Here is a 21,930-nt window from a genome sequence, read left to right as displayed (position 1 = left end):
GGCGCTGTGTGAAGCATCCGTCAAAGTCTTCCGCACAGCCTCGATGCCAGAGGCAAGCGATATATGAGAGAATCTGAATATTCCATGTCCCCTTAGCTGCATTCTTGACAGATACTGATGAGCACCACCACCCCTGAATTCAGGGGTCCCACCCTGCAGAGTGAACACGGTCCCGAACTCGATATCTGCTTATACTAGACTGTCATTGTGTAACCATCAGCCATCACTCGCAGCTGTCAAGGATGCAACTGACTTTGTTCATACGCATCCCCTAATTGAATCAGAGTGAGTCCAAGGATCCTTCCCTTCCACTATATAAAGGGCCCCAACTCCCATCAAGATTCTCTTCCCTCCAACTTCCCATCCAACCACCACATACTCTTTCTTCCAACTCTCTTTAATACTTTCCTAGAACCCCCCATCTTCCTATACACCCCTTCATTTGAAACTTCCTTCTGTCAAAACTTCCAAACCACTTCAAAGGTCAGGAGCCAACGTCCGTTCAAATCAACCAGATCTAATCCCTGCAATGGCGAAGCTTCTCTTCCTTCTCCTTGCAGCCTTCATGGCACTGGTTTCGGGACTTCCTGCTCTCCAGAACCCCTTCGCCGCCCCCAAAAAAGGTTACCAGCCCTGGCGTAGTAACCCCCTTCCCACCTCAGTACTTCCAGAGCTACGGATCCCAGAAAGTCCAGATCACGTTCGGCCCGTTCACTGTCGGTAACGAGGCAGTCTATGGGCAGTTTACGAAAGAGCTGCCAGATGCCACGAAGCCCTGTACTGGATCCTGCTACATCTATTCTCACCGCGCCGTCCTTACCTACCTCAATGGCACCGAGGCCCACGTCAACACTCGTTCCATGTTGAAGCGTTCGTTCATCAGCACAAACGGCCGGATGGACAGCGTCTGCCCCTACGATAACGAGGTTGCTTTCATTAGCGCCAACGAGAGACTGGAGTACAACCTCAGCAGAAATGGGTAAGTGATACCAATATTCATCGCATTGTTGACCCCCTCCCTACATACTACCCGTCACGTAACGGATTGCCCCTTACTAACACGGGTACACCGAATACGCAGAACCGCCATGCTGGGCTATCTCCTACCCGATGCCAGCATGGACATCTACGCCGAGATCCTGAACTACAACGCCGCCGACGAGCAGTACAACCTAATCATGGAGTTCGAGTTCGTCCCCAGCACCGCGGCGGGCTTCCAGCACCTGACCCCGTACTACCTCGACAGCTCGGGCGTGTGCGGGTCCGGCATGCTCACGGCACCCCCCAACACCCCGATCTTCGACACCACCATGCCCGCCCCCTACGCCCTCCCCAAGTCCGGCCTCCTCTGGGCCGTCGGCGGCCACCTGGAGGACGGCGGCGCCACTCTCCAGCTGACGGGCAACGGCGTGCCCTCTGCACGTCCCAGGCGGGCTACGGCGACACGCCCAGCTACGTCGACTGGAACGGCACGGCGCGCATCTCGTCCATGGGTCTGTGCTTCGATATCGGTAACCAGACGGTCGGCGACCAGTGGTCCGTCACGGGTCACTATGACCTCACGCAGCACCCGTCGCTGCCTTTCGGAAACAACCCTGCTCCGGTAGTAGCTGCCATCGAGGCGTTCGTTCTGCACTAGGCTTGACCTGACACGATGGACCCCTGGGCTGTTGGCCTGCAGCAGCAGCAGCAGGAATAAGCCACATCGGAGGCATAGTGGACTGAATCTGAATTGTACGATAGATGGATGCTTCTCATCGCGCTTTCCTTTCGAGCTGGTTCACGAATTGACTTCAAAGACAAGGCGGATTTCGAGACACAATAGAGCGATAGAGGCATAGAGAAGATCGATAGAGATTAATGTAATTAGTGTGTGTTGCCTTCGCCACTTAATGGAAGATTCCACCTGCTAGTGCTGTTCGTTCTAGACTGTCACGGTTGCCATGCTATCCGGAACATTGAAAAAGGGCGTGGGAGCTTGGTGACGAATGGGCTGGCTTACCATTAATGTAGCATGATATCGGCATAGCATAATGGCTTCGCGACACCCAGAGTGTACCTGGACGTCATCTCTAACCTGGATCCGTGCCGGCTCTCGTCCATGTTGAGCATGCAACACACACACACATACATCAGTTTGGCCCATACTCCGTAGGTCTGGGTTCTCCCGTCGGCAGAGAGGAGTTGGTCCATAACAGAGGGACCGAGTCAGTGATTTCGGAGGAAGTGTGAAGGAACGCAATTAAGCCATTGAGGCTATGAGAACTACATGGGTATATAGAGTGGACGCATATCTTCGAGACAAGAGCCCCGTAATCACACACGTACGAGATGCCATCGTTGCCTCGCTGAACGACCTCCGCGGCCGCACACCATTGCGAAGCCGCCTCCCCGACGAGCTTCACCGAACTGTTGTTACAGGGAAAGCGACTGTGTAACCCGACACAGCCGCCACACAGGATGCCATCGTTGCCCTGCAGTAGGAATGACTCCGCTTCCTACTCCTTTTTGTATATCCGCCTCTAGTTTGACTCCGTCTGCCATTTCAAGTGGGAGGAGTCCTAATTAGTACTTCTCCCCCTCGAGGATCGGTTTCGCCTCGTCCGACCTCCACCAGCTCACGCCCTCCTTGCCGGGGTACTCGAAGCGGTCCATGCTCTCGGCCTTCATCTCGACGCTGTAGCCGGCCTCCATGGGGGTCTGGTAGTAGCCGTCGCGGATGACGGAGGGGTGGAGGAAGTGCTCGTGCAGGTGGTCGACGTACTCGAGGACGGAGCGGGCGCCGCTGACCACCACATAATCGATGGTGCTCAGGTGCTGCGTGTACTCCGGGCAGGCCGACGCCGCCCGAGTGCGGCACGATGGGGACGCCGTACTTTTTCGCCATCAGCAGCACCGCCAGCACCTCGTTCACCCCGCCCATCCGGCACGCGTCGATCTGGCACACGTCGATGGCGCCCGACATGAGCAGCTGCTTGAACACGACGCGGTTCTGGCACATCTCGCCCGTCGCGACGCCGATGCCGAAGGGTTTCAGCGCGTCCCGAACCGCCTTGTGGCCCAGGATGTCGTCGGGCGACGTCGGCTCCTCGATGAACCACGGCTTGAAGTCGGCCAGCTCCTTCATGTACGCGATGGCCTCGGGCACGCTCCAGACCTGGTTCGCGTCCACCATGAGGACGTTGCCCTGGTCGTACCCGATGACGTCGCGCGCGATCGCCAGCCGCTTGCGGTCCTGCGCCAGGCTGCCGCCCACCTTGAGCTTGAAGTGCCGGTACCCCTTGCTCAGCGTCTCCTGCAGCAGCCCGCGCATCTTGTCCTCGCCGTAGCCGAGCCAGCCGGCGCTCGTGGTGTAGGCGGGCACGGCGCGGCTGGCGAGGGCGTCCTGCATGCGCTCCTCCTTCTTGCCGTCGGCCGCGGTCGCCTTCAGGAGGGCGACGGCCTCGTCGGGCGTGATGGCGTCCGTGATGTACCGGAAGTCGATGCAGTCGACGAACTGCTCCGGCGTCATCTCCGCCACGATCCGCCACACCGGCTTGCCCAGCACCTTCGCCCACAGGTCCCAGACGGCGTTGACCACGGCGCCCAGCGCCAGGTGGATCACGCCCTTTTCGGGGCCGATCCAGCGCAGCTGCGAGTCGTTCACCAGGTACCGCCACGTCTCGCCCCAGTGCTCGACCAGCGACGACAGGGTCCGCCCCTTGATGCGATCGCCCAGGTGGTTGATGGCGGCGCAGACGATGTCGTTGCCGCGGCCAATAGTGAAGGTCTAGCTCCCGATGGCGGGATCTGTTAGTCGTCATAACTCACAGTAGTGTCGCGCACTTAAAAAGGAGAAATAGGGGCTGTTGGGTCATTACTCACCATTCCATGTCCGCTGAACTCTGAGTCAGTCTCCAAGATGCAATATGCGGATGAGTAGTCACCGGCCGCATTCATGGCATCGGAACCGGTCTTGTCTAGGGACGTGGGAAATCGCACGTCCCGAGTGGACCAACCGGTGATGGTGATCTCAGGCATGTTGGCTATGGTAAGAGCGCTAAGGAAGCCACCTATGACGAAGAATAAAACCTGGAAGAGATAGCTGCGAAAACCAGCGGAAAACTAGATCACTCAGGAAGCCAGATTTGAGCGATATAAGAGAATTAAATACCTACAGGAGATCGTGGGGACCAACTAGCTGTCGTTTGGAACTCTGCCATGCCATAGGCCAATGTCTCCTTACTCCCCATACACCCCTCATTCCCCATTCCTCGATCCCTCACGAGGGGTCACACAAACCGCATGAACTGCACGTAGGAGGGGCATCCTATCGCGATTCTAGCCCAGCGCTGCCCCGTCGTGGGGTGATGGTCTGGGGGTGTATTCAGCCGAGCGCTGGATCCGGCCCTGCCATTGGTGGAAAATCTACCCCAGACGAGGCGTCCTAGCCAAGTACGGGGAAACAAGTGGGTAATATGGTGGACCGGCGATGATGCCGGCGTTGTTCGGCTTTCTTGAGGCTGATTGATGCTGGCAATCTTGAAACGCTGAACTTGACGTCGCATCTAGCAATATGCATGGAGGGCGTGACCTTCAAAGATCGGAGTTTTCGGGCCTCGTCCGGAGACAGGACCGAGGCGGCCATTTGCAGGCAGGGAGGTGCATCTCATTGAGATGCATACTGCTTTTCTTCAAGACGTTCGGATCTGTAGACATAAAATCCCGCATTGGTTTTCAACCTCTTCGCATCATACTTTGTCAAGCAGCCACGCGCTCCGCCGTAGTGACCGCGTTGAAGTTCATCTGAACAGGCAGTGAGCAATATCCGAGAGCCCACAACCCTAAAGCTTTGGTGTAGATTCTGTCTCAGAAATAGATTCGCCAACCGCAACGGCTCAGACAATGGGTTGAACATGCCTCTTGAAAGCAGCACAAGCCACTCGATAAAAATTTCATAGCACGGACAAGTTCAGGCAGTGGCTATAGGCAAATTCGATGCAATTCGCAGATGAAATGCAAAAGCGAGCGCATAGTATTTCAGAGACCTCCGAGTCCCATCCTTGAAATGGACCCTGCGCATCTCGCAGGTCCATCAACGGCTACCGACAGAGTCTTGGCAATCGTTGCCATCTGCGACTATCTCTAGCCTACATCCACGGTTTCCATCCGCACGCACTGCTGCGAGCCGTCCCCGCTCCCCACCAACCGCCACCACCCAAGGAGCTGGTAGACATGCGCGATATCCACGCCGAGACAAGTTCGCATTGGCCCTACCGCGCATGCCCCCAGGGCTCAAGCGACTTGTCTCACACACCCACCCAGCCCTTCTTTACTGGGGCCCAAGAGACTTGAGGCAAGCCGTCGCGAAGCAGAGCCACGAGGGCACATCCACCAGCACCGACCTCACCAGGTGGACGTCCAGCCACCGCCTGAGGTCCCTGTTCCCCCTCCCCCTTGCCCTCGCCCTCGAACAGCGCCTGGACCTTGTACATGATGCTCGGGACGAAGGCGTAGTGCGCAAACGCCAGGGCCGCGCCCGCCGCGTACCAGCGCCCCGCGCCGTTGTTCCCGTCGCTGAGTTTGGCGGCTACTGTTGTTCCCCCGCTGCTGCGGTAGACGTTGGCGATGCCCGTCGCGATGGATAAGGGGTAGGCCGTCATGATGACCCAGATGCCCTTACGGAAGAAGGTCTTGTAGTAGGAGGGCACGAGCTCGTTCATCTGCTCGCGGTGCGGCGGCGCGAGGAGGTTGTCCAGGAACAGGTACTGGTCGACCGAAAACATGACGGCTGCCGTCGAGGTGACGAGGGGCGTGACCCGCAGGAGGGTCATGGGATCAACGAAACGTCCCGATGCCATTGTCTTGGTAAGCCTTTTTGTTTTCTTCTGAGAGGGGGCGGGGAGAAAGAGGGTTTCGGAGATAGCGTGTAACTGTCCAGTCCTGTGTCCTGTCGTGGTGTTTCGGTATTCTCCTAGCCCTGGATTCCAACGATGCGGCAAAGTAATACGCAATATGAAACTATTGACATCTGATAAGGCGTGATAGCAGAGTTGCAGTAGCGTTTAGTGAGATGCCATTGTACCGTTTTAATACTCGGGTTACTTTCCTCTTGCTTACTACAAGTGGCACCGCCGCGCCGGCCCCTTGCTTCGAAGATATGTCGGCGAGTTCCCCCGCGCCCGTTGGTTATTCGTTATTCCGGGACTTTCGGGCACAATCATATGAGGATCTGTCCAGGAAACGTACGATAAAACCACAGGGACTGTTTCCGAAGTCTCAAAAACGTCCCCAAAGGGTCGGCATGGCGTCCATCAGAAGCGCCAAGTTCGAAGCGCAATCGTATCCAAAATCGGTATGTAACAAGAACCGTGCATTCCTGACCTCAACACAGATTGAAGGCAAGAATACCGTGACATAGTTATCTGATGACTGGATTTCTCTCGTCATCATCTGATTTACCTCTAATCGTAATCAATCCCCTTTTGGGGACAGGCAATGCATCTCGTCGAAGCATTGGCCGGCCACGATGGCTAGTTCAGCACGGCCCGTCTCCGACCATCGAATTCAGGTTGCAAGCAAGCAGTCTGCAATGGACATATTTTGGGTTTGGCCGTTGCTTGCCTATTGGTTTTGGTCGGGCACAGCCCAGCCAGAACGACCGAGTGAGGCAATGACTTTGGCGGGCGCAGTGCATCATGCTGCATGCAGCGTTGTGTGCTGCATCTGAAGGTCCGGTCGGACGAATAAAGCGCTTGCATTGCCTGCATGTACCGGTGGATTGGATGTCTTTTTTTCCTTTCTCGCCTGGCCGCCCGGTGGATCTGCGGTAAGTTGAGTGCTTGCTTACTACACACCTCTTTTTTTTCCGCCAGCATGAATGAAAACCATCAGTAAGATCATTACCTGCTTCCATCGGGAAATTTTGCTTCGGTCTGCGCAGCCTGGGAGTCCGCCACTTCGAATTGTCAAGCAAAAACTCTCCTCCACATGTCTCGGAAAGGTCTAACATGCGCAAAGTTCATCCCAATCCGGCCACCCATCTTCTGACACAAAGTCTAGATGTGGACTAAGGTTAGGTATTGCATTGACCAGACTGGCGCTGGCAAAAGGCATCTCAGCTCGTGTTGACTCGACTCGAGCCGGCTGGGGGGTGGAACAGTCGACAATTGAAACCGTTGGCAAGCGTCGCTGGGCACTTCGCGAATCCAGACCTCACGCGCATCTCGTATTGCTCACTTGGGCGATACCAATCTGGGTATGACATCAGTGGAAACATGCAGGTCAGCGGCTTCGAGCAGGGATCGTGGCATGGATGTTGGTCTCACCCCCACTAACAGTTGGCCCTACTGTAGCAGCGTTATGGCCGCTGGTAGGCTAGCCCAGCTGAAGAGACCAAACGAGCGCCCTCTGCTGTCAAATCAGGTTGAGTTTTTGGTCTTTTTTTTTCTTCGTCGTCTCCTTCTCTCTGCATTGCATGTGAGGGTGTGAGCGAGCGAGTGAGCGAGGACGAGGATGGATGAGAATGGATGCTTCGAAAGCCAGTTTTGCCAGTCGTACAGCCTACGCAATCCTGCCCGCTCTTTGGGTTTTTCTGCAGTCAGACACGTCCTGCCCCCCCAAACGGCTGCTGATCGTCTCTTACACAGCGACGGCCATCTAACCTCTCGATCATCCCGAGTTAACCTTGGCCTGCCCAACCCGACCAGGGCATGGTGACGTGGAGAAACTAACTAGAAGTTTAAGTCTACTGTAGTCTGTGCTGAAGTCTGGGGTGGGCTTCACTTGACCTGCAATCTAAATCAGGACAACCACCACGTTTCCGGGGCCTGGTTTGGGACTCGGGAAAAGTCAAGAAACCTGTGTGAAAATCGCGATGCTGGTGCTCGCTCACTCACTCAGCCAAGTTAGTGACCAGGGGGTGGCCGGGAGCGGCACCGTGGAAATGGATCAACCCTCCATCCAGGGCCTCATTTGCATTCATAGCTAATGCAGTCAGGCACACCAATAGCCCCAGCCTTAGCGAATGGGAAATCCTGTTTTCGTATTGGTCCCAAGAGCCCCCCACGATGGTTGGATGGGTCGACTACCACACGTCATATTTAATAACACCACTTCATGTCCCAGATCATATATCTGAACCGGAGCGAAGCATTGGGTGCCTCGTGGAATCATCGTTAATCAGATCTGGGCACTGGGGTCTGTTGATGTTCACGTTCTATTATTCATGATTCCTGTCGACTACAAGGTAGCAAGTGCCGCCTCTCCCCTCCGGTTGAACACCCACCCAGAACCACAACGACAATGGATCTATACAGAGCCCCAGTCGCTACCAGCACTCAGCCTTCGGGTTTCATAAGCTCGGGTAAGAAGTTGAGGCGGAAGCTGCAGAAGATCGGGTCCCAGCAGCGCGGGTATTTCGCGTCCAACAACAACACCATTCCCGAGGAGGTAGAACACCACGTTCACTTCGTGGAACCCAAGAGCGCCAATGCGATTCGCCGGAGCTACGATACATTTCGAGGCGCTCCTGCTCTCGCTCCCGCTCCCACCCCTCAAGTCCAGCCGCACATACCGCTGCCTTCGAACCTGAGTGATTCGAAATGGAGCGACTTTGTGCGCAAAAGCTCGTACCAATATCCTCCCTCTAGGAGACGCATGTCGATCCAGTGCAGCGACCTACAGCCACAAACCAGGAAGCCCGTGCCGGTAAGCACGGCACGCCACCACCAACCACAGCCGAAGAAGCCGGAAGCACCACCGGCCAGACTGCAGTTCGGAATCGAACATGCGAGGGAGAAACTGGCGGGACTGCGGCGGCACTCCACGGCGGTCGCTGTTCCAGAATTCGCACACCTGTCCCTCGACAACCCCAAGACCAGGCAGGCTTCTAAACATTCGGTCAGTTCCGACATAACATATGTCAGGTCTCCTCGTATTCCGCCGCCAAACCCGGATGAGTTCGCTGCTGTCAAGCACAGGCGCCATGCGAAGACGCCCGTCCACAGTATCGGCCAACTAGAAGTTCCCGCAATTCCCGCACGAGGCGGGCACCAGAGGGTCTCGAGCGGCGATCGCATCGCCGACTCCTACAAAGCGCTGCTGGAGACACGATCGTTTGTCTTCAGCGACCGGGGCACAGAGTCTGGCGGTTCTGTCTGCGGCGACGCGCCAAGGACCCCAGAGAAACACAACAACAGCCTATACAAGAGTGCTTGCCAACCTGAGGCGCAGTCCCCGCGGTCACCGCAGTTGCCGCAGTCACCACAGACATCCGTCGGCTCGCCATACTCGACAGATTCGACACTGGTCGACTCCGACGATGACACAGTGTACTACAGGCCGGGCTCACCAGCAACCGTGGCGCCATTGCGCACCTCACTCGACAGACAACGCACCTCCCTCGACAGGCAATACACCTCGCTCGAAAGGCAACGCACCTCGCTCGAGAGGAAGCGCATCTCAGTCGAGAGGCGGCAGTCCCAGGCTCGCTCTCTCCACCCCAGCACGACCGGCAACCCGAGCCTCCAGATCGCCGTCGACCTCCTGACGCGGGAGCTCTCCTCGGCGGCGCGGGGGATCCCCCTCAGGCCGAGCTCCGAAACGGCGGCGTTGCAGGTCTGGGTCATGATCGAGGCCTACGAGAAGCTGCGGGACCAGGTCTTGGAGAGGCGGATGCCCGAAGAGCAGGAGCGGGTCATGCTGGCCATGTTCGACACATGGCTCGAGTCGCTCCAGAAGATCCATGACGAGATGACGGGGGGCGACGGCACCGTCAGCGAGAGCGTCTACGATGATGCTCTAGAGTGAAGCATTTGCACTATCTATCTCTTTTGTAATAATTCGGGAGATGTACGATTGATAATGGGTTTCGGGCGGGTAATACTAGGGGACGGGCTGATGGATGGGTCTTGCACTGGGACTGACGGAACTGGAAAATGCCAAAAAAGGAAGGGGAATCGGCGGGGGGCGGGGGCGGGGCAGGACAAACCGCAAAGGCGCTGGGGAATTGGATATTGGGACGCAGTTGGACACTGCATGTCTATTCTTTTGTACTAATGATCTTACGATAATTCCTTAATTTGTTCTTTATGTATATTAGTTAAATTGTTATGTCACACTGCAACTTGAACCTGTAATAATCTTGTATCCTTGGAGCTCTTTGATCGAGGTGATGGTGATGGCGATGATGCGGAGGGCAACCGCCCGATAAGGTTGCTTATCTAAATGTCTTTTGCTGCTCGACGCGTCCAACGCGTCTCCCAAACCTACCACCACCATCTGTTCTGGCAATTGCTGCGGCACCACCTTCCAGGTCTCTAATTATTGTCGCGCATCCCTCTGCATATCCCCGAAACCCGACACCAGACCCTCATCGCATTTGCGCACCACCTACCATGCCCCCCGGTCGGCGCCTACTTTCGGGCTCAGCCCGCCAACCACGTTCGAGCGCGACGCCCTCCTCCGCCCGCCAAGAGCGCAGACCGGGCCCCCTCGAGCTGCCCGAGTACGAGCCCCCTCGTGCCCGCTCGACAAGCCCTCCCGGCGCCAGCTCCTGGACCTCGCGAGCCAGCAGCACACGCACAAGTACCACGAGCAGCTCGCCCACACGCTCAAGATGCTCGAGGAGAGCGTGCGCGACATCAACGACAACTACGCTGAGCGCAAGCACGAGCTCAAGGCGCGCCAGGCGAAGCGGCGCGAGAAGGGGGGCGGGGGCGGGGGCGGCGGGAACGAGGAGGAGCCGAGCGAGCTGGAGCGCATCGTCAAGGAGTCGGTGCTGCGGCTCCGGGATCTGGTGCCGGAGCTGACGGCGAGCAGCGAGGAGGCGGTGCGGGACCTGATCGACTGGCAGGTCGAGGTCGAGGACGAGCAGAAGGCGGTGCGCGAGATCCAGGCCCTGCTCGAGGACGAGGCGAGCGCGGCGCAGGTCCACGCGGAAGCGGAGCCCGACGAGGAGCCGCTCGAGGTGAAAGGGCCGCGGCGCTTCCTCGCCGAGGCCCGGGAGGCGCAGGCGGCGGAGTACGGCTCGAAATCCATGTACCAGAAGTACGGCATGAACAACGACTACGTCCACTTCAAGAAGCTGTGGCACGACGCGGTGCACAGCAAGGAGGAGAACCCCCTCCCGTACCCGACGCAGCAAGATGGTTCAGTCAGGGTGGTGGTGGCGGTGGTGGCGGCGACGAGGCCGAGGACAGTGACGAGGATCTCATTGTTGCCGGAGAGGTTCAGGACTACCGATGCCCTCTTAGTATGATCGTCATGAAAGAGCCGTACACATCGAAAGTGTGCAAACACTCGTTCGAGAAAGCGGCCATCCTGGAGTACCTACCCAAGAACGGCGCCGACAAGCGATGCCCCATGGCCGGTTGTGACAAGGTCAGTTAATCCTCCCCTTCCCCTCCCCTCACTCTTTTTCAACGGAAGGGATCCAAGACCCCATGAGCCTCGCTGCTAACGAAAAACCAACGACAGAGCATGCGAAAAAGCGACCTATATTTCGACGATCTCTTGGTCCGTCGCATCAAGCGCGCCACAGCTCAGGAGGCTGGAGCGCAAGAAGATGACGACGTCGACGAAGACGAGGAGGGCGACGTGAGCATGCGGGTCACGGCGGAACGCGACATCAAGTCGGAGCGCGGCCGCGATCGTGGCCGGCGCCTCATAGAGGACATCATGGGCGATGATTAGGACTGACGCGCTGTACAGTAAGAGACAGAGCTTTACGAGATTATGTATTACGACCATGCCTATCAGGATTTGATGCGGCCAAAGCCTATCAGCAGCGTTGTTGCCCGGATCCCAAGGATGCTTGTTGATTGATGCCAGTGAAGTGGCTTGCAGAGCACCAATCCTAGATGAGTTCTCAACCATTTGTCCTGTACTATGCATCATGATTTATTCTTCTATCCATCCTATCATGAAATATATGTGAAAGCGCCGATGACAAGCTTTCAGAATATTTGCGATTTCCAAACCCTTGGCTCTGTTGCAAGGCTGGGCATTGTTTGAAATTTCTCTTCGACATACAATCTTGTCTTTGACACAAAACTCCGAGTCGCAAAACACCATGACCAAAACCACCACCCACCCTTGTATTTCAGTCTATCCGTCCAAATATAAGAGTGAATCACTCGGCTGCCTCCGACGCATCACCGCTCTTGACAGTCCACACCCCTTCCATCGACGTCTTCTTTAGCACGAGCGCTGCGAGGTTATTCAGCGTCCCCGCCGTCAGCAGCTCAAGCACCTGCAGGTGCGTCTGCAGCTCCTTGGCGATCCAGTTGCGCAGCTCAATGGCGTTCAGCGAGTCGAGCCCAAACGTCGCCACCGACGTCGTCGCCTGCTGCGCCGCCAGCACCGCCGGGTCCACCATCAGGATCGCGCTCAGCTTCTCCCGCAGTCCCGTCGCGACCACCTCGACCGCCTCGTCGACCGTGGCCACACGCGCCAGCTCCTGCGCCAGCGTGCGCTTCTTCGTCCCCGAGGAGGAGCCCGCGTCGCCCGCGCACTTGGCCAGCGCGGCGCGGCGCAGGTGCGCGAACTTGCCGTCCGTGGCGTAGTACGGCAGGTTGGCGCCGCTGTCGGCGAAGTCCAGACCTGTCACGCACTGCTCGTGCTCGCACAGTGGCTCGATTTGGTTCGTGACGGCGGCCTCGAAGAGCGCGAGCACTTCGGCGCCCGTCATGCAGGCGCCGCCGAGGCTCTTGAGTACCTCAGCCGTGCGCGCGGCACCGTCGCTGCCGGCAGCGAGGTAGCCGACGTCGGCGACGGCGGCGAGGGCCAGAGACGTGGCGGGCAGACCATTGCGGCGGCGGTGTCGCGCTAGGGCGTCGAGGAAGGTGTTGGCACCCGCGTACGCGGCTTGGCCGCGGTTGCCGATGATACCGGCCACGGACGAGAGGAGGATGAAGAAGTCGAGCGGGTGGGTGCCGAGGGCTTGGTGTAGGTTCCAGGCACCGGCGACTTTGGAGCGGACGACGGTGGTGTAGTCTTCGTAGGTCATGTCCTCGAATAGGACATCCTGGCAGGGGGGATGAAAGGTCAGCCAAAAGGTAAGCGACTAATACTCGGGGGCCTGCACTTACTCGAAGAACCATGGCTGCGTGCACGATGCCGCGAATAGGAGGCAGAGTCTTCTGGATATCCTGCAAGACCGTTTTGACGCTTGACTCGTCACCGGCATCACACGACTTGACATGGACCGATGCGCCAAATGGCTCGCCGAAGTCCACCAGCTTCTTGATGTCGTCCGTCACTCTGCCGCTACGGGACAGGAGCACGATTTGACGAGCGCCGCGCTCGATCATCTGCTTGGTTATGGACTGGCCGATACCGCCTGTGCCGCCGACAATCACATATGTCGCGTCGTTCGAGTACATGGAGTGTGATGAGCGAGCATGCGTGGCCTTGTCCCATCAGTCAGTACGTTTAATTGCATTGGTGTTTGGTTCTGGGAAGCGTACCTTGATCTTGTCCTCTCCTCGGTGGCTGACCACCACCTTACCCGTCGTCTTGCCACTCTGCAGTTTGCGGAGTGCCGACTCGACCTCGCCAATACCCACCGACGTGACGGGCGTGATCTCCCACACCTTGCCCTGCGAGAGCAGTTTCATGACGGCCTTGAGGACGCGGTCCATGATCTGGGGGCGCTCTGACGCCACGAGCGTCAGGTCCACGGAGCTGAAGGAGCAGTTGCTGTCGAAGACGCGCATGCCCAGGTTATTGTTGGCGACAATGTCGCGCTTGCCGATCTCGATGAAATGGCCGAAGGGCGCCAGGCACTCCCAACTCTCGCGCAGCAAGTCGCCCGCGAGCGAGTTGAGCACGACGTCGACGCCGCGTTCGCCCGTGGCCTCGCGGATGGCCGGGCCGAACGAGGTGTTGCGACTGCTGTAGATGCGGTGCGCGGACACGCCGTACGTATCCATGAGGAGCTGTTTCTTTTCCTCGCTGCCCACGGTGCAGTACACGTCGGCACCCAGCAGGTGCGCGAGCTGCACCGCCGCCTGCCCGACGCCGCCCGTGGCGGCGTGGATCAGCACGCTCTGCCCCCTCTCGAGGCGCGCCACTTCGATCAGGCCGTAGTACGCCGTGCTGTAGACCACAGGTATGGATGCAGCCGTCTCGAACGACATGGACGCCGGGATCACCGCGGCGCTCGTACCGAGGCACCGCGCGTACGTGCTGTAGGCGCCCAGACTCATGGCGCACACGCGGTCGCCGGGCTGGAGGCCGGTTACCTTGGATCCGACCCGGCTCACGGTGCCGGCGCACTCGACGCCCAGGTACGGCTGTGTGACCTGACCCATGGCCACGACCACGTCCTTGAAGTTCATGCCCGTCGCCGCGACGCGCACCTCGACCTCGTCGGGGCCCAGGGCCGTCTCAGGATCGTCGTGCCAGTAGAGCGAGTCGAGCGCGCCGAGGGTGCCGACGGCGAGCTGGAGGCGGCGACCCTCTTGCTCGAAGGGCTGCAAGTACGGCTCTGCGTTCTGTGTGGTCTCGCGGTGTAGTTGCAGGTCCAGGTCCTCCTGGCCCACGACGCGAGGCACGACGAGCGCTCCGGCGTCTTCGGCGAACTCGTAGTCCACGGGACCGTCGACTTCATCGGGCTGTGCCAGGGACGCGCTGGCGGCATCGAGGATGAGTTCGGCGAGCGCGGCCGCGTCGAGGGACGAGGATGGGTCTAGGTCTAGGTTGGCGACTACTTTGCTGGTCTCGGAGCGGACGGTGCGCAGCAGACCCTGGGCAATGTTGAGGTCGGGATTCTCGGCGAAGCGGTAGGCGCCCTTGGTTACCCAGAGAGTCGAGGCGCTGGTCAGCAGGATCTTCTTGACCCGCTCGAAGACGTCTTGGTTCATGCCGTTTAGGAGAGGGGCGTCGAGCTCTTCGAGGACGATGAGGGGACGGCCATTAGGATTCACGTCCGCCAAACTGGTGATGGATGGCTTGGCTCCGGTTCTGGCCTCAAGAAGAGCAGCGACAGCTTGGTTAAGGTCGTTTGATCCCTTGCTGCCTGACACGATGGTGAATGGAACCTTGGGAAGGTGGCAGGTACTGGCCGCGACACCATTACCATTGAGTTGGGCGTCTTCGGCACCATGGCCATTGCCGCTCTGGTGCTGGTCCTCCTTGGTATGTCCATTGTTCTGACTTGGCGCTGCGGGTGCCTCAGCGTTCTCAGCTGCCACTCCGTTGGCCTTCGCATCATGCTGATCATCAGACTCCCCGCTCGCACCGTTCTCTTGAGCAGGCGACCCTTCAGGAGTCGAGCTACCATGCAGTGGCTCCCATTGAACCTTGTAGCATAGGGATCGTGCAGGCGGCGCCTTAGCGGCATCATCAAACACGGGCACCATGTGGAATCCTGCCATCCTCATGATCGGGGTGTCCGGGTTGGATGGGTGCCATGCATCGACGAAGAAGTCGGTCGGCGCGGGCCTGGCGAAATCGACCTTGCCCCAAGAGATACCCTGGATGTCGTCGCTGATACTCGCCAAGGACGGAATGCTCATATCCAACTCTTTGATCGCAGCCGGCATGAACAGCGAAGACATGAGACCGCGCCCGGCTCCCAGAACGGGGAAGGCCAGCTGGAACATCAGATCCAGGAAAGGGGCGGGCAGGATCGAGGGCAGCTCGTACTTGTGCGGCATCACCGATTTCGTGTCCGAAGAGTGCACGTTGCCGATGGCGTATTCGGCCGAGGACGCTATGCCGCAGTCGGGCGCCAGCTGGAAGACGGGACCGTAGTTTGCACCGAGACGGTCTAGCTCGGCGTAGAGAGTCTCGGTCGAGATCTTGTCGGTCGCCTTCTTCGCCTCGGCCAGACGGGCGGGGGCGCCGCTCAGGTGGCCGCTGCTGATCTGACCGGCCTTACCCTCCTTCTTGATCTGCACCAGGCCGCGGCAGTGCTCGAGCCAGCCGCGGCCGGCCGTCCAGGAGCACAGGCGGAACTCGTCCCAGTCGTCCGAGTACGACTTCAAGCCCTCGGAGTGAGGCCGCAGCGAGACTGAGGTCTCGTAGTCGGTGCTCTCTTCCATGATTAGCGCCTTGGAGATGTTCACCTCACGGATCCGGTAGCCGGTGATCTTGGACAGCTCGATGCCGCGGAGCTGCGCCAATTGGGAGGCGGCCTCGATCGCCATGCTCAGGTACCCTGCGAGCGGGAACGTGATCAGGGACTGCATGCGATGGTCCCGCAGCCAGGGGACGTTGTCAACGTTGAGGATGTTGACCCACGACGGCGACGTCTCGTTGTAGCCGCCCTCCAGCACACCCAAGAGGTCGTGGCGGGCGAACGGCCGGAGCCGGCGCTGCTTGCTCAGGCGGCCCTCGGCCCAGTACTTGTGCTCGGCCCAGGGGTAGGGTTCGCAGTTCGTCAGCACGTTTGGCTGGTGCGGTGTGGGCTGGCTTTCGTTGATGGCGTTGAAGTCGAGGGGCTGACCCTGCGCGAAGAGATTACCGGCAAGCGTCATCGCAGCTTCGGTGGCGTCGGTATTCCGGACAAGCGAAGGGAAGTACTTCGTCTTGGCCGCAATCTCTTTCCCGCAGGTCTTGAGGATCTGCTTGATGGGGCCCTCAAGGGCCGAGTGGGGGCCGATCTCGACGATCACATCGGGCTGGGCCTCGGTGCAGAGGCTCTGCAGTCCGGTGGAGAAGAGGACGGGCTTGGTCAGGTTGTTGATCCAGTACTCGGCGCCGAGGGAGAGGGTCGAGTCGAGCCTGCTGCCGAGCAGAGAAGAGTACATCTGGACATCGCTGCGGTCGCTGGGCTGCATATCCTTGATGGCGTTCATGTAGTCCTTGGCGATAACTTCCATGTGAGACGAGTGGTAGGCCACATCCGTCCGCAACTTCCGGTTGAAGACACCCTGGCTTTCCAACTTGGCGCTGAGCTGATCGAGACTGTCCTGCTGTCCCGAAACAGTAACGGAGTTGGGAGAGTTCTCGCAGGCCACGCCGATATCTTGACAGCCATGCGCTGCGATAAGCTCCTTGACCTCGGCAGAGCTCTTGCCCACGGCCAGCATACCGCCATTGAGGTGCGGGTGGGTCGTTTTGAGCGCCGTGGCGTAATGGCCGCGGTAGTAGGCGCTGGTCATGGCTTCCTCGAGCGTGATGGCACCCGTGGCATACGCAGCGCTGATCTCACCCGACGAGTGCCCAATGACGCACGACGGCGTGATCTTCCAGGACTTGAGCAGCTCGGTGAGGCCCAGCTGTACCGCCGTGCAGGCCGACTGGCTGATGTCCGGCTCGCTGATGCGGCTCTGCTTCGCGTCCTTCAGAAGCTCTTCCACCAAGGAGAAGCCCGCACCGATCTTTTGAAGGATCTTGTCCGCCGCTTGGATGGTGTCGGCGAATACAGGGTGGCTCTCGAGAAGTGTGGATCCCATAGTCGCCCACTGGGCGCCTTGCCCGGTGTACACATAGGCCAGCTTGGGCTCCCGAGCGACGGGCCGTTTGGGAATGGCGAAGCTATTCAAAGCATTTCCGAGGTTCTCGAGCGTCGTGGCTGGCAGCGCGATACGAAACGGCAGATGCGTTCGACGTTGGCCTAGCGTGTAAGCCATGTCGCGGAACAGGGTCGCCTGGAAGATCTCGGGGTGCTTCTCGATGTAGATGCCGAGCTTCTTGACTTGCTTCTTCAGGGACTCCTCGCTGTTGGCGGTGACAGCAAAGAGCTTAGGACCACTCCTTGGCAGCTTGGACGGAGATCCGGTCGATTCCGCCGAGGGAGAACGCTCCAGGACGACGTGCGCATTGGCACCACCGAAGCCGAAATTGTTGATGGAGATGTACCTCTTGTCCTTTGGCCACGGGCGGACGTTGCCGGGTACCTTCATGTGCCACTTGTCCAGAGGAATCGCGGGGTTGGCGTCTTCAAAGTTCACGTTGGGGAGGAGCAGCCCCCTCTCGAGCATCATGGAAGCCTTGATGATGGAGATGATGCCACTGGCGTGCTCCAGATGGCCAATGTTGCTCTTGACGGACCCGATGTACAGTGGATTCCTCTTCGAGCGACCAGCGCTGAAGACTCGAGATATGGCTCCTGCCTCAATGGGATCTCCGACTTTCGTTCCTGTGCCGTGCGCCTCGATGAAACCAGTGTCCTGCGTGTCGATACCGGCTTTGTCGTAGACATCTTGGATGAGTCGCTGCTGGGCCTCGCCGCTGGGTGTCGTCATGCCAACAGTTCGACCGTCCTGGTTTATGCCGGTGTTGACGATAATGGACCGGATCTTGTCGTTGTCCCGCAGAGCTTGGTCCAGCGGTTTCAGGATGAGGCAGCCGAATCCCTCGCCAGGGGCGTATCCAGAGTCCGCTCGGCTGTCGAATGCGAAGGTCCGGCCCTTCTCGTTGTAAATACCCATCATGGACATGGAGATCATATCGTCCGGCTGCAAGCGCAGGCAGCAGCCGGCGACGATGGCCGACTCGGACTCTCCGGAACGGATGCTCTGGACGGCCGTGTGCAGAGCGTAGAGCCCAGACGAGCAGGCGGTGTCGACAGTGAAGGAGGGACCCTGCAGGTTAAAGTAGTAGGAAATGCGACCCGCCTGGACGGAGACCTGATTGCCAGTGGCATCGAACAGGGGAAGCTGGCACGTATCATCAAGGGTGCCTTGGCGGTAGTCTGACGGGCGGCCGGCAACGTACACGCCCATATTTCGGCCGGAAATGGTATCCTTAGGAATACCCGCGCTTTCCAGCGCCTCATAAGTGACCTCCAACAACTGGCGCTGCTGAGGATCTGTTGGCAATATCAGTCAACACTGTATCTGTCTGTTTCATTTTGCAGGGAAGTTTGGTTTACGTACCCATGGCGGTGGCCTCTTGCTTCGTGATGTTGAAGAATGGCGCGTCGAACTTGGAGACATCCTGCTTCATGAAGTAGCCGCCCTTGATGTTGAACGTCCCCGTTCTCTGCGGGTTGCGGTGATAGAAGGCCTTGCTCGTGAACCTGTCCGCAGGCACCTCGCACCAGCCATCCCGCGAGCGCGACAGCATCGTCCAGAGGTCGTCGGGCGAGGAGACGTCCCCGGACAGGCGGCAGGCCATGCCGACGACGGCCACGGGGGCCAGACGGGGTGTCTCGGCGGTCATGGTATCCATGGCTCAAAGGTGTGATGAGGAGCTGTGGGCGAAGGAAAATCTATCAGTCTAGTCTAGAGGATGGGCGAGTTTTCATGCTTCTAAGCGCGCACACACGATCAACAGCAGCTTCTGTGTCGAGTCGTAAGGGGCCCAGACTGCATTATAACTCGTTGGGATAATACTCGGACAGATAGTGTGGGCAGATGGGTACGCAGCCTCTCAGTAAGAGGTGTATGGGTGTCGAAAAGCTTACAAGAGCCACATCACATGAGATCGCAGCCCATACCAGGTCGGCGGGTGGCGCATCTTTTATCTGATCGTACGATCTAAACTTGGTGGAAGCAGCTCACTCCCCGAAGCTGAGCAGGCCACTTAGACGCTGGCCAGCGGTGGGGATGACGGTTTAGGGGTCATGGAGCAGAGCAATCTACTTGCAGACAGGGACGTGTGCTAGGAGGAAGGAGGGTTCGGGTGAAGGAATGCCTTATCTCGGATTTTCCGCCCTACAGCTGCATGCGCTTGCCACTGATCCTGTGAGCCGACTGCCCAGGGTAGGAGGAGCAGGGCCGTATCGGGTTCGCAGGTGTCCTTGGCTGCCTTGGCGTTTCTCGTCATCGGCCGTCCCTCCTGAGGGCGGTTAATAATCGGCGTTGTCAAACCGTCAGGGTCTCGAAAGGGCATGCTTTGGATTCTATCACTAGGTCCTATCAGGGAGCGAGGCGTAACCTTGATCGGCCGGCATCATAGCTTAATCGAGTTGGCCTGGAGCATCAGCGCTCAATCAGGGTCAGAGTGGTCTGGCGCAAACCTTGCCACGTGAGAATGCAACATTAAATGGAAAAGTGATTGAGGTCCTTTTGTCGAAATCTGGTTCAGCCAATGCGCTCAATCCGCAATTCGATATGCCTTAGCGTTTCTGTATCAACAGGGAAGGGATAGGAAACTGCAGACAGGAAAAGGGAAGGAGAAAGCAGAGGAAGCTGCAAGTCACTGATTGCTGGGCCCCAGTGGAGCACCTTCCTGTCGCAATGCTCTCGCCCATGCCCATGCCCATGCTCAAGCTCATTTTCAGGTTACGCTCAAACACACGGTTCCGTCAGAGTTGTGTCAAAACTTCTATAAGCCCGTTTTGCTTCTCCTAATCCACTTAGTCTCAAGCCATTGCCACGCAAGTGAGAGCTCGGGCCGGGGACCTCGGGAGTCTAACGGCTCCCCCTTCTCATCGGAGTACCGGGCATGCGTTGGGACTCGTGCGCACTAGTATAAGCGCCGTTTGAAGCCACGTTCAGGGACCAAGGGTTTGCATAACTTTCGACCGTTATATGTTATGATACTAGGAAATAACTAGTCCGCGACCCTTTTGACATTGCTATCTGGTGAGCTGAACGCCGCTACGGCAACACTCCCGGATCCTGGTCACCCCTTTCCAACCCTGGTCTCCCCGATTGTCCTCGAACTTAAAGTTCATGTTGCTATCCAGGGACTTTTCGAGCACAGCGGCCAGTCAGCAAAAAGGACAGCACGTTCGATGCGCCGCCAAGTCCCGTACTCCTTTCTGCGCAACTGCTCCTCGATAATGGGCTTGGCAGCGATCATAGATCCCTCCGAGTAGCCAATGAGTCCTTGTGCAAAGACTGTCAGTTTCCAGCTTCTCATTGGTGGTATACACAAAGTGACAGACTCACCGTGATTTCTGAATCTTCTTCCAGGATCTTGAAGATCCTATCCAATGCCGCCGTCAGTGACTAAGCGGGGATGATTCCCTCCCGGCGAGAAAGGACCGTATCGAGCCTTCGGTACCCTGCTCTCGTGGAAAATGCCGAATTCTCTTCAGGAAGTTGGACTCCTCCAACTTGACGTGGCGGTGCCACGGAGCCGCGCCGAAGTAGTATTGGAAACCGTCGGGTAGTGCTGTCTCGCGAATGCTGTCGATCCACATGAAGCTATACTCGGCCATCATTCACCTCATCTGGGAATGGGCTAAGCTGGGCAGACCCCAAGTTGAACGTAGCAGAAATAGCCCAACGCTGCCGAAACACTACTATGATTTACACTATCATCAAGCAACAATGCCGAGGTCTAATGTCATTATAGCTGTACGCCTGAGTGCTTTCTTTAGGACATAAAGCCCCTTCAATACATAATTGGAAATTTGGAAACCCGCACAAATTGAGACAAAGAGCCAAATTGTAAGATAAAAAGAAAATATTAAAAAAAAAAAAAAAAAAGCAAGGTAACTACAGTCAACACGGTATACCTAGGCCGGGCCCTAGCGAGATTAAGAAGAACTGTGAGTCTATTATAGTGATTCAATCCTCCACAGACGATGACAGACGATGAAGAGAACTCCAATAACTAGAGGGTTGAATAGAACTACGCTCGCCATCCGAGTGGCGTCGGTTATCGGGTGGCTGTCCGGGCAGAAGTCCTTCAGCCATCGTGCCTTACCCGCTCACGAGGATTGCGGCTGTCATCAACTCTATCACGTCTCCGTATCACATGACACCCCTAACCCAAACCTAGCACTATCGTTTTTGTACAACACGTTCTTCTTTCGGCCGTTCTTTTGTCCGCTGGCGAGATTCGTATGCTTACTGGAATCGCCGAACTAGCCGCCACAGCCTTGGTTGTTTCATGTGTTGCATTAAATACCGGAATTGCCCATCCAGTAGGTCTTTGCCTTAGCAGAGCGGCTATGACGGCCGAAATAGAAGTATTGTTGGTATCCTCTCCATTCTTATAATGGATATAATGCTACATGATGTAGTTAAGGTGAGCTTTCCGGACAGATACACGAGGCCCGAGTATACTCGAACTCAATTTTAGCGGCGCTGAAGTACTGGG

At 57.7% G+C, this 21,930-nt stretch overlaps 7 protein-coding genes across 7 annotated transcripts; 2 read left to right on the top strand and 5 right to left on the bottom strand.

The window, feature by feature from the left end:
* Positions 1-1,172: 1,172 nt before the first annotated feature.
* PG997_005947 (uncharacterized protein) lies at positions 1,173-1,715 on the bottom strand (the record flags this gene model as incomplete). The annotated part of the gene is made up of 2 exons (XM_066810262.1): positions 1,173-1,416; positions 1,564-1,715. The coding sequence occupies 2 exons, from the start codon at positions 1,713-1,715 to the stop codon at positions 1,173-1,175; spliced, it is 396 nt and encodes a 131-aa protein (XP_066669185.1).
* Positions 1,716-2,565: 850 nt separating this feature from the next.
* On the bottom strand, positions 2,566-4,020 carry PG997_005946 (uncharacterized protein; the record flags this gene model as incomplete). Its single annotated transcript, XM_066810261.1, has 3 exons — positions 2,566-2,875; positions 2,931-3,769; positions 3,865-4,020. 3 exons carry the CDS (start codon positions 4,018-4,020, stop codon positions 2,566-2,568), a joined length of 1,305 nt encoding a protein of 434 aa, XP_066669184.1.
* A 1,268-nt stretch (positions 4,021-5,288) lies between these two features.
* PG997_005945 (uncharacterized protein) lies at positions 5,289-5,840 on the bottom strand (the record flags this gene model as incomplete). Its single annotated transcript, XM_066810260.1, has 1 exon — positions 5,289-5,840. One exon carries the CDS (start codon positions 5,838-5,840, stop codon positions 5,289-5,291), a length of 552 nt encoding a protein of 183 aa, XP_066669183.1.
* A 2,443-nt stretch (positions 5,841-8,283) lies between these two features.
* On the top strand, positions 8,284-9,789 carry PG997_005944 (uncharacterized protein; the record flags this gene model as incomplete). The annotated part of the gene is made up of 1 exon (XM_066810259.1): positions 8,284-9,789. One exon carries the CDS (start codon positions 8,284-8,286, stop codon positions 9,787-9,789), a length of 1,506 nt encoding a protein of 501 aa, XP_066669182.1.
* Positions 9,790-9,843: 54 nt separating this feature from the next.
* Positions 9,844-11,673, top strand: PG997_005943 (uncharacterized protein; the record flags this gene model as incomplete). Its single annotated transcript, XM_066810258.1, has 4 exons — positions 9,844-9,858; positions 10,295-11,080; positions 11,140-11,361; positions 11,458-11,673. The coding sequence occupies 4 exons, from the start codon at positions 9,844-9,846 to the stop codon at positions 11,671-11,673; spliced, it is 1,239 nt and encodes a 412-aa protein (XP_066669181.1).
* A 439-nt stretch (positions 11,674-12,112) lies between these two features.
* Positions 12,113-19,104, bottom strand: PG997_005942 (polyketide synthase; the record flags this gene model as incomplete). The annotated part of the gene is made up of 4 exons (XM_066810257.1): positions 12,113-13,006; positions 13,071-13,391; positions 13,449-18,742; positions 18,810-19,104. The coding sequence occupies 4 exons, from the start codon at positions 19,102-19,104 to the stop codon at positions 12,113-12,115; spliced, it is 6,804 nt and encodes a 2,267-aa protein (XP_066669180.1).
* A 1,720-nt stretch (positions 19,105-20,824) lies between these two features.
* Positions 20,825-21,043, bottom strand: PG997_005941 (Esterase; the record flags this gene model as incomplete). The annotated part of the gene is made up of 1 exon (XM_066810256.1): positions 20,825-21,043. The coding sequence occupies one exon, from the start codon at positions 21,041-21,043 to the stop codon at positions 20,825-20,827; it is 219 nt and encodes a 72-aa protein (XP_066669179.1).
* Between the last annotated feature and the right edge of the window lie 887 nt (positions 21,044-21,930).

Source organism: Apiospora hydei, assembly GCF_038363865.1.
Source record: "Apiospora hydei strain CBS 114990 chromosome Unknown utg000005l_segment0_segment0, whole genome shotgun sequence".
Taxonomy (NCBI): domain Eukaryota; kingdom Fungi; phylum Ascomycota; class Sordariomycetes; order Amphisphaeriales; family Apiosporaceae; genus Apiospora; species Apiospora hydei.
Note: the sequence above shows the minus strand (reverse complement) of the source record. Positions and strands in the feature narration are given on the sequence as shown.